Source organism: Balaenoptera musculus, chromosome 21 (genome assembly GCF_009873245.2).
Source record: "Balaenoptera musculus isolate JJ_BM4_2016_0621 chromosome 21, mBalMus1.pri.v3, whole genome shotgun sequence".
Classification (NCBI taxonomy): domain Eukaryota; kingdom Metazoa; phylum Chordata; class Mammalia; order Artiodactyla; family Balaenopteridae; genus Balaenoptera; species Balaenoptera musculus.
In genome coordinates, this window is record NC_045805.1 from 242,891 (window position 1) to 254,891 (window position 12,001).

The 12,001-nt window shown below is 40.4% G+C and overlaps 1 protein-coding gene across 1 annotated transcript in view; it reads right to left on the reverse strand.

The window, feature by feature from the left end:
* The window catches only part of TENM3 (teneurin transmembrane protein 3), a 316,061-nt gene that overhangs the window by 70,377 nt on the left and 233,683 nt on the right, over positions 1–12,001 (reverse strand). Inside the window, exons 15-17 of the mRNA XM_036839025.1 lie at positions 8,371–8,397; positions 6,768–6,785; positions 5,709–5,855 (exon numbers count right to left, since the gene is read on the reverse strand). Coding sequence (XP_036694920.1) covers positions 5,709–5,855; positions 6,768–6,785; positions 8,371–8,397 — 192 coding nt within the window. The remainder of the gene's footprint in view (positions 1–5,708; positions 5,856–6,767; positions 6,786–8,370; positions 8,398–12,001) is intronic.

A 12,001-nucleotide genomic window follows, 5' to 3' on the forward strand; every position in this document is an offset into this window, starting at 1 on the left:
CAACAACTCTGAAGGACAAAGAATAACTCTATCTACTTACAAGTAAGATGCATCTTTCCTGGCAGGATTTATACTTTGACACTCTACCATCTTGCACAAAATTTAGGAAGAGGCTTTAAGTCATTCTTGGGCCCTCAACCATCCAATCTGCAGAAGAGGGCTTGCGTCCCATGCCTCTGGTCCCCACAGGGGAGCTATCCACTGGAGGACCAGACAGGGAAGCAAGATGTCAAAGAGAACTCTGAATAGATCTCCCGAATGAGAAGGACAATGGGAACATGGTAACCACTGCCAGAGACAATATATCTTGGAGAAATCATCTCATTAATAAGCATCTTGAGTCTCTATAAAAACAGAGTTGTCTCTGGCAAGCTGTTGCATTTTGATGCTTCTGTGGTGGGACCACCATATGGGGAGCTACTGAAAGTCAAGACACCCCCTATTGAATGAGATTTGTAGTAGGGTGGCCAGGTGAAACTGATCATGCGTACATTAGTGTTTGGGAGAACCGAGAGCTGCCTCGTCAATCTCGGGGATCGAAAGCATGTCAGGGCATGGAAAGCATGTCAGGGCATCAAAAGCATGTCAGAGGCTCAGCACTGGTTTCCTTGCTCTCAAGTGAGAAGGCTGGAATTTGGGGGGGAAGGGAGGAGAGAGAGACTAGAAGATTCCTTCTGAAACTAACAGAATTCTACTAGCCATATGAAGTGGTTATTGGAGTATACTGTCTGGTTATACTAAAACTAAACGCTATCGACAGCTATTTATATTCCGATAGTTGAATCTGTTTTTCTGCCTACCCACCGTCCTTACCCCTTTATTCTGGAGACAGAACTTCAATTTTCTTGTAGGGCGGTGACCTAATTCAGACCAATGAGAGTCGGGCTCAGGCCAGACCCAGGTCTCATGTAACCATTGAAAAAGGTGTCCTCCCTGCACTGGGCTTGTTATGCTAGAGGAATGTAAACCTCGAGCTGGTGGGAGAGACATCCAGAGAATGGTGCCAGCATAGAACAAGCAGAGTTGACAGATGATTAACCCAGATTTCTGTTACCATTGTCTGTACACCTAGGTGCAGTTCTCTCCAAACTTGTCAGTTATATAAGCTAAGGATGGGGTGGTATGGAGTCACTGTCTTCAAACCCCCTCCAGATCACACAGCAATTAATAGGGACCAGGTCCCATCTCTTCACCTGTCTTTTCTCTGATCTTAGCGACTTCACCATCAGCGTGAGTTCTGGGATATGAACAAGACACGGCTCAGTCTAGAGGGAGAATGACTTTGTAGGTGAAGATAAAGCTGAAGAAGAAAAACGTAAAAGCCAAGTGGAGGCCTGCAGCATGGATCACTTGCTCAGAAAGCTTTTCCAGTGAGGAAAGGATATCTTGTCCTTGCTTCCAAAGTGCCTACAGGCCCTGTGTGGAGATGTTTGCCACAATTCTCTGGTCCAGTGACCACAAGTCTCTGACGTCCACTGTGTGATTTAAAAATGGACTCTCCCATAGCCCACCTCTGCCCCGATGTCTGCTCCAGCTGCCTGTGTGTGACACCTGGAGCTCAGATTTGAGAAGCGAAGGGGGAGACACCTTGTTGAGTCCACAGAGAGTGGGGATCTTTGTCAAGGCCTTTATGGTGGGTAAAAGATGGCCCTAGTTCTGAAAAGCTAATGGGTCTGTGTATGCAACAGCTATTTATTTGAGCCTTAAAGAAACAAGGTCCAACTGAACAGGAGATTTACTTCTTATGGCCGTGTAGGTGTTGCGAGAGTGGCTAAAGACAAGTTCCTCCCATCTACTTTATTGGTAGCCCACTTCTCCCAGTCCTCATCACAAATTCCCCTCAAAGGCTGCTTTTCCTCAAGCGTGTTAGAGACATAAAGGGGAAGGTGGCTCCACAGGCAGAGAGGGTCGCCTATTTTTTTTTAATGAATTTATTTATTTTATTTATTTTTGGCTGCGTTGGGTCTTCATTGCTGCGCACGGGCTTTCTCTAGTTGTGGCGAGTGGGGGCTACTCTTTGTTGTGGTGTGTAGACTTCTCATTGCGGTGGCTTCTCTTGTTGTGGAGCACGGGCTCTAGGCACGTGGGCTTCAGTAGTTGTGGCACACGGGCTCAGTAGTTGTGGCTCGTGGGCTCTAGAGCACAGGCTCAGTAATTGTGGTGCACGGGCTTAGTTGCTCCGCGGCATGTGGGATCTTCCCGGACCAGGGCTCGAACCCGTGTCCCCTGCATCGGCAGGTGGATTCTTAACCACTGCGCCACCAGGGAAGCCCGGGTCACCTATTTATTTAGTGAGATCCAGAGATTGAGGATCTTTAGGCTTAGGCAGTAGAGATGGGGTGAAGCGGATTTGGTAAAGGAAGGTATATTTTGGAGGGGAAGGAAGATGCTTGGTGTAAGAAAAAAATATTTATTTCACCGTATGTGGCTGTCCTTTCTAAAATTTTTAAATATATCTTTTTCAGTTCTGGGAATAGTAAGCAACTTTCTCTGTGTGTGTGTGTGTGTGTGTGTGTGTGTGTGTGTGTTCTGCAAAGTTCTTAAAGTTGTGTTCTACAAAATTACTCAGACTAGACTAGCAGCTATTCGTATGATACGTTTAATTTCTGATTCGGGTCAAATCAACCTCTTCATCTTCTCCTCCTCCTTAGTTACTTAATGTGTTAAATCAAATTACTTAGCTACTTTCTGGCTAATTCACCATTTTGACATCAAACTTAGTTTAGACAATGGATCTCTAATGGTACAGTTCCTACGTATCATAGAATTTCAAGTATAGTCCTTATTTTAAACATTCTGTTTTATTGTCCTCATATAATGATAATGATATCTTTAATTGCCAGATTATGTGTCTTGAGTTGGGGTTTGGTGTGGAAAATACTGTCTGTATACACACAGCCCATGCTTAAGTTCAAGGAACCCTCTAGCTTGGGTTATAAGGCACCCAGGTTACAATCTCAGGATATAATAAAGCTGGCACTGAGATTCCTTCCCAGAAGATCAACAAAATTAGGTTAGGGACAGGAATACAAATTATATGAGATAAGTAGAGAATCCACAGGAGGTCTTCTATCAGCTCAGATTTCCCCTTGGAGAGGCAAGTCTAGAGATAGCCTAGCTTCAGGTTAAGAAGAATAAACAAAGGGGGAACGAGGCCAATTCACAGCTGATAAATTTTGAGGAAAGAGAAACCTCCTTAGCAGATAACAATACTAAAGAGTTGATTAGCCCCTCAGTTACTCTGCAGCGTCTCTGCAGACTTGGCCCTGCCCTTTGCTTCCCTCTGCACGAGTCTGTAACCTCCTCAAAGTAATCTTTCAGAAGACAAGTGTGAAATATCTGATCAAGGAGGAAGGGAAAGGACTTCCCTGGTGGTCCAGTGGTTAGGACTCCGTGCTTCCACTGCAGGGGGCATGGGTTCGATCCCTGGTCGGGGAACTAAGATCCCTCATGCTGTGCGGCAAAAGAATAAAAAATAAAAGAGTAATTTAAAAAAAAAAAAAAAAGGAGGAAGGGAAGCTCTCCTTCCTCCGTGGGCAACAGAAAACAATGGGGTAGGGGCTTCTTGGGGGAAAGTAAGGAGGAAAGTTGCCGTCCGGGCTGGGGGTCAGAGAGGACTGATGCCGTGTTTCTAAGACAGGCACATGGGCACGGTGAGGAGGAATCAGGGCAGCTCCATATTGTTAGGCAGGAGAGGCTGCGAGGGCTAAGGGCCACCTAAACCCATCAGGAGCAGACAGCAAGGGAGGCTTCAGCTCAGAACTAGGGGCTCAAGTTGCTCAAGAGTCCAGGTTAAAAGAAAACAGGGAAAATAGTGAACAATGTGCTAGAATGAAAGGGGAGAATTGCAACTCTTAGGAAGATGAGACACAACGTTTGGTTTCAGAATGACTGTAGCGCGCGCGCGCGCGCGCGCGTGTGTGTGTGTGTGTGTGTGTGTGTGTTGGGGGCAATGGAGAGAGCTGAGAGTTGGTTCGTGTGTGTGTGTGTGTGTGTGCGTGTGTGTGTGTGTTGGGAGCAATGGGGAGAGCTGAGAGTTGGTTCTGGCACTCTGCTGCCGAGAGAACAGTACAGGGCAGGCCTTGTTTTTACTGTGTTTCCCTTTATTGTGTTTCAAAGATACTGCGTTTTTCATACATTGAAGGTGTGTGGCAGCTCTGCCGGGAGCAAGCCCACCGCGCCGCTTTCCCAGCAGCATTTGTTCGCCTTGTGTCTCTGCGCCACATTTCGGTAATTCTCGCAATATTTCAAACTCTTTCATTATTATATCTGTGATGGCGATCTGTGATCGGTGGTGACCTTTGATGTTACGACTACAACTTGCTTAAGGCTCAGATGACGGTTAACATTTTTTAGCAGTATCTTTATATTAACGTATGTACATTGTTTTTTAGACATAAGGCTATTGCCCACTTAACAGACTACAGCATAGGGTAACTTAACAGTGTAGGGTAAACATAACTTTTATATGTACTGGGAAACCCCAAAATTTGTGTGACTTGCTTTATTCTGGTACTTGCTTTACTGCAGTGGTCTGGAACCGGACCCGCAATATCTCCGAGGTCTGCCTGAAGTTAGGTCCACTTTATTTGGAAAGGAAAAGGCCATTCAACCTTCTCTGACAACCTTTTATGAATTTCACCCAGTCAAGGGGAGCACTTTTGAAAGCAAAAGAAGGAAAATTGGATAATAATAGCTGCTACTTACAATATAATATATCCCTGGCAATACACTAAGTACTTTACAAACATTCTCTCACTTAATCCTTCCAGAAACTCCTTTATCACTCTTTTATACACGAAGCCATTGAAATGTAGAGGGATAAGAACCTTGTCTAAGGTCACATAAGCACTACGAGTTGGAGTGAAGATCTGACTCTAAACCTGCACTTTTAACCAACACATATTGCCCATGTGGACACTCCCAAAAGGGCAGGTGGAATGAAGGTGGGGGTAGGGGACACACACTAACCCACAGAGCAGGTGACCACAGGGGTCCAGACAGAAACGGAATCCTTCCAAAAATCTCAGTCCCAAAGGGACACCAACACTGAACAGCTCCAGGGGCAAGTCCTCCATCACTGGAGACAACCACTAACGCTCACTTCTCTCTTCTCTGAAACTGAAATACACTAGCACGGAGGATGTGTACAACGGGGAAAATAATTATTTCTTAACCCTGGGCTTATGTGGGGTGGAATATCATAATCCTTTTCACAGGGTGTAAAGTTAAGGATAAAAAGACACTGGAAGTACAGCTTCGAGGGGATTGCTTTCTGTTCCTGTTTTTTTTTTTTTTTTTTTTTTTTCCTTTTCATCCAAGCCTTCCAACAGAAGAGCTTGGGAACTGTCTTGCATCTTTTGGAATGTTTCATTATTAAAATACTGCTTTAGAGCTCCCAATTTACAGGGTCCTAAAAACTGCAGCGAGGAGAATTGTCACCTGGAGATTAGGACGAGGCGTGGAGAACAATGTACATTACACGGTAGCTTGGTTACCTTGCCTTTTCCCTGAATGATAACAATCTTGCATTTGTCTCAGGGAAAATAGGGAGCAAAATCACCCTATCAGCACTCATACCTTTTTCAAAAAATTTAATCTATGGGGATCGGATTTTTTTTTTTTTGGCAGCAGATAACCAGGTATCCGCGAGAACTTACAAGCCTGAGTTCTGGCACAAGCTCGCCTTGCTGCTCAGCCTCTCTTACCTCCCTCATTGTCCTTGCCATCGGCGCAGAGGGTCTCCATGGCCACGTCACAGCCTACTCCCCTCCACCCTGGCTGGCAAACGCAATGCCAGCCGTTTTGGTCCAGCGTGCATCTTCCATTGCTGTTGCACAGACCGGGGCACCCCTCTGCCAAAAGAGACAAAGAAGGACAACAGAAGTGATTTGAGTATTGAAAGTTTTTGCACCTCAAAGAAACAAATGAGGGACACTTAGTGGGAACAGGCCTTTCGAAACAGCACAAATACTGTAATTGCACATGGATAGAAACAGCAACATTATCTAAGGAATCTCATTCTTATCCAAGTGGCATCTTTGATTGGCCTGACCCTTGAGACACCACTTACCTGTGCAGGACAGAAATATCTGCAAAGATCCACTAAACTGCTGCAGGCCAGACAAAATTAACTTAAATTTTTTTCCTTTAGCAAAGCAACAAGGGTGATTGTAAGGTGTGAAAAAAGTGTCACAACAAGATCATTTCAGAAGCCCTAGAATAGACTTTTTAATCTGTTGTAAACAATACTGGTCACTGGTTAGACATGCCTTCTTAAAAGCGCCTTGTTGCTTTCAAAAATTCCCTCTAAATTTAAAAGCATGAAAGCGGATATGAGGATATGAATGATGTTGAAGAGAACATTAATTTTATCTGGCCTCAGAGTTGCCGTATATTCATGTGAAATTACAGTGCATTAAATAACTGCACAAAGTATAGGCCAGTATTAATGACTATACTTTATGCCGAGAATACATTCCTTTTCACAGAATAAGCAAAGCCCAGGAAATAGTGAAGCAGCTTAGCATCTATTCTAACAAACATTAGGATTCAGGCTGCATACGGATGGGACAGGACCGACAGGATTTCCAACCGAATGTAATAGCTGTGCATATTGGATTACTTAGGACGGACAAAATGAAATACCATAAGGACCACAGTAAAACATCGATAGACCGAACAAAAACGCGGTAGTCACGTGCTTCAAGACAGAGCGCGAAGAGTGAGAGTTTGTGACAATCTCCCTAAAGCTTTTATGCTGTTACCTTTATATCCTATCTTGTCTGCTTTTATGGGCAAGGAGGGAAAATTTGGGAAACAATGAAAATAATTTAATATATCCAAAATCTATAATTGTTTCAGCCTAACATGACATTTAAAAAAAAAACAAATTCTGCCACTTCCTACAGATGGTAACTGGCATGCAGCCAACATGATCTGTTCATGAGGATGACGTTCGGGTAGATTCTGGAGCGCTTGTCTATGAGCGTGACACGACACTGACAGAAACGAGGATATAAACGCTCTAAAATGGCAAGAATAATTGGCTATTAATCAGATCTCTGTGGAAAGAATTACTTATAATTTGGTATAAAATATATATAAGTAAAAAAAAACACTTGCTCTAGCAGTTGGGGTTTGTTCTACAGCTTCTTATAATTAGAATGCTACTCTTGTTTTGGTGACAAAATTTAAGGGAACAATCCGTTTAAGGATGTTTATTTTAAGTCTGTATTAAAAGAATTATTCATACCTTGGCTTCCCCTCCTCCACTGTGGAACTTGAAATGAAAAGATCTCAAAGAGACTTTCTGTCTCTTAAGATTAGAGTTAACAGAAAGAAGACTATTTTGACAGTCTCTTGTGGCTGGGTATGATGAAATTACACTTATGGATACCATCAGGTCAGGAGAAGATTAATTTTGCTGCTTCTTTTCTTTCAGACAATTACCATCTGTATTTATGGGTTATTCAATACCTAACAGGTGAATTTTCCTTATGGATGTTTCTGTTTTGTTTTTAATGAAAAAAAAAGAAAGGGTTTAACTGCCCCACTGACAAAGAGCCGCAGCAGCTGACTGCAGGCACGAGAAGTTATTTCATGAAAGCCTGGATATTGTCATGAATATTTTCATATTCTAATGAAAAGCACAAGCAAGGAATAAAAAAATAGGTACTCTGAGGAGGAAGGGAAAGGGAATTTTCTCTTCTGAAAAATATGGTTTTCACTTATTTCTATGATAACTGAAGATAAAGAATCTGCTGTTTTCTGCTGAGTGGTGTTATCATTTCTGTTTTCTAGAATGCACAGTATTTTGTAGTTTTTTTAGAAAATCACAAAACATAAATTATGATATCACATATATTTTGAAACATTGAGAAAAAGCCAAAGAAGTTTCCATATGAGGATAAATGAGATTTCTCTCAACATATGTCAACCAGAATCTTCTTTAGATTGACAATTTCTTACTCTGTGATAAGAGAGTGAGCGTTCATGATTCTTGATTTAGAATTTAAAGCCTATGAGCTGAATTGCCAACAATGAAGATCTTAAAGCCAAAAAAAACCCAAAAAACAAAACAAAAAAAAAACCCCAAAACAAAAAACAGCAAATGTACTGTTATCTTCAGTTTTTGGTTCCAGTGAAAACTAATGTTTTTACATAGGATGAAATCTGTGATAACCCAAACTTATAAAAATGAGACACAGACATTCAAGTCTCAATACTTTAAATCCAAAGGATTTCACATAATGTAAGCCTAATTTATAATTTACAAAAATATGCATGAAAACAGTCTATTTTCATACCTAGTGCAAGCTAATACACCGTTATATAGAGATATGGCAACAAAAAGCAAGTATACAGTACCTTTAACTATCTTATCCAAATAGTGAGCTTGAGAAATTAAAAAGGAAAAAAGAACAGACAGACATTTCAGAAGTGTCACATGGGACAAGGAAATTTTCAGAATTTACATGCAAATTGAGTAGCTGCAGCTGACATAAGACTCACATCACACGACAGAGATGCACTTCCTATCTTCTAAAAATGCAATATATTCACGTTTTAGAAAATGTAGTCACGATTTCAGGATATGCTCAGCATTTTCAGGAAAAGTATGCAGGGAAACTAACACTTTCTTTTGCAGATTATTTGGAATGGACCCACCCTGATCCTTCCCGAGATTATATGAAAGCATAGCTAAGTAGAATGGAATCAATTCTTTATTACTAAATAATTTTGGAAATTTACAACTATGAGATCTACAAATAATCAACGTTTTTTGCGGGGGGAGGTGAGAAAATAATTCTCTTTTTTTCAGTTTGTTTTTAACAAAGTAGTTTCACAAGGGTCACACAGTGGAAGGGCAGAAAGAATACACAGAAGGCCCAGAGGAGCCATTTATGTATGTTCAGATGCTTTCTTCAATCTGCAAGATAAACCCACAGAAATTCTACTTCATTCACCTTCTCTCTTGAGTTACTTGCATATTTACAAATAATCAAACTTTGTTAATAAAGAAGAAAAAATAAAGAAGGAAACTGAGAGTCCTTGAGCAAATTTAATATAGTATTATGAAAAAGGCATGTGTAAGTTCTGTAGACTATGATTACCCAGTAGCCCTTGACTACATGTCAGACGCACAGTAATGTATCATGTATGTAGTCTATTAAGAAATACGGACTAAGATCTTGTTTCTTTTCAGGATTCAGACAGGAATAGCCTCTGTTTCTCACAAAAGCTTTGCTGGAACAGTCAGGATTAAGACTGAAGTCTTTTACTGTACCTGTCCATTTAATCTTTCATGAGGTTACAATTAGCCTACACCTTTCCTCTTGAACAGAGGCATAAATATCCCTCTCTGTTCACTCACTGGAGAGACCTAATATATTCTTAATAAGCCTCAAATCTTCTTGCTTTGCCAAAATTCATACATCTTTAATGGTCTAAAATTGCTTTTCAAAGATGCTTATGCTGATGATTTTTCATTACTGACATATGCAAGTGGTCGCAGAACTTTTAACAGAATGATTTAAACTATAACTTTCAGTTGAGCTACTCAAGTCTGGTAGTTCTGTCACGTGTGTAAACAAAACCATAAATGGTTTAGAGCCATCTGTACCGTGCATATAAAAGGATGCCTCACGTTGCCACAGGATTCCATCAGAGGCTTCTGAATCGCGTTTAAAAATAAGCATGTTTATGGCTAACTGACAATATACTGCAGGAGAAACTAAGGGGGAGGAGAAACAGTGTCAAGCACTAGTCTGAAATTACAATTTCATAAAAATAATTCTTTTCAAACATTAAAATAAAAATGTATTACTGTATAACATCATTCATATACTTTCTTAATAATTCCTTCGAAACATTATATAATCCAGTAGAGTCCCATAAGAGCTCATTTAATACGGAGGATAAACAAAGTGCCTTTAAACACTGTGGAGTTCCTGGTTCACCTCGGGTAGTATTTCTGAGGGAATTCTTAGTTTATGAAAATTAATAACGCTGATCAGAGTTGGAGTATAAGCCTTTGGCTTTTACATCAGGTCCACTTCAGTTAACACAACCAAAATAAGGAATGTAATTAATCCTGATCTGGATTAGTAGTTTTAAAGGAGGAATAAATTAGAATCCAGACAATCCCATTATTTTAGCAAACAGAATCAATTACGCAAAACAGTGGATTACAGGTAAAGGTAGGTTTGCCATTGGGCCAAGAGAACACTGAAAGTGGAGCTGAAATTAGAAAACACATTTAAAATATACAGCAGGTCAAATTTTACATAAAGCTTTAAATATTAAAAATATTTAAAACACATTCTGCAAAAAGTTTTAAAACTAACCATAAGAAAAATATCTGTACTGAAGAAAAAAATACAAAGATGTGTCATTTGCATTTTATATCATAGGGAATAGTTGAGGCTGATAGCTTAAGACTAAGAGAGAAGGGGGGGAAAAACCACCACCTATATTTTGGACGCGTAGAGTAAAATTTCCAACAATTCCACAAAACCCTGGCTCTAAATAATGAAGAAGTTAAAAGAAGATGTCCATATATGAGGTTCAAATAATTATTAAAGATAATAATTGCAACAATGAAAACATCATTATATAAGCCACTACAGGAAATCATCAGAAAAATGCAGGTATGTTGTAAAAAGCCATTAGCAACAATAACTGTAAAAAATAATACAGTATATTTAAAAAATTAATACACCTACCAATTGCTGAAATGCACATTAAGTTGCAAAAAAATCACTTTGAAAACGAAGGACTGTGTTCTGACACTAAAGGAAAGTCGTTCCTATTAGATCTACTAAGAAGTTTTAAATTTGTTTTATAGAAGAAAACTCTTATAAATATGAGCTCTAGACATATAAAATGGAGCCCTTTAAAAAACTGGTCTCCAGTAAAATGTTGTATTCATAAAACACTTTCCCTGGAGTTTCAATTATTTATCTTTCTTTTTTTTTTTAACATCTTTATTGGAGTATAATTGCTTTACAATGGTGTGTTAGTTTCTGCTGTATAACAAAGTGAATCAGCTATACGTATACATATATCCCCATATCTCCTCCCTCTTGCTTATTTATCTTTTAAGAAGACCCCTGTGGGGTACAGGAGGTGAGTGTTACCGTGTTTCCCATAAGACAGTGGTTCTTAATCTTTTGGGGTCTCAGATCTCTGAGGCAAGTGGTGAGACTTACGGAGTCTCTGCCCCCCACCCCCGAAAAAAATGCACACACACGCACAAAGTGCTGCTTATGATTCTAGCATTTCAGGAGCTCTGGTTCCATAACTTGCAGATTACAAACACCTGGCTGATGTATTTTTGAGTCCCAAATTTCTAGCTCTAAGTGCTTTATACCATTCTCTCATTTAATCTTCACCACAACCCTATGATGTAAATACAGCTGATACGCAGATGAAGAAAGGAGGAGAGAGGCAGTTTGTACAAGGTCACGGGCTGTCTAGGCTGTCTGGCTCTGGGGCTTGCTCTTAACAACTGTGTCATAATGCCTCTTCTTAGACATTTAGAAACAAACAAAAATTTTTTCTTTAGTAGAAGAAGGGAATGAAAGAAGCTCAGAAGTACTGTGCAATCTTTCCTGACCTAACAAGAATCTCAGCAGATACTTGGTCCCAAAAGCCATAGGGTAGTACCACCATCTTTTTGACATCTTCTACAAGGCTTCCTTGGGAAAGTGCCAGGTGTATCCACCTTACATGGCAGAAGGCAGGCGAGTGTCTTCAAATGCTAGGGCTCATCTTGGCCTTAACTGTCTCTCTTTCAAAATACATTCTGATACAGTCATCCCAGAACATAACAAATGAAACAACTGCGCCAGTTTCGAGCCCAGGCACTGGAAGTCCTTGGTCTACTCGCTGGTACAGGTGGGCAAAGGCTCAGTGAAATCTGAGATGTGGGAGAAAGGTGTGGCTCCTCAAAAGAATTTTTATTCTACAATTAGCTCAGAAACCTCCAATATCACCA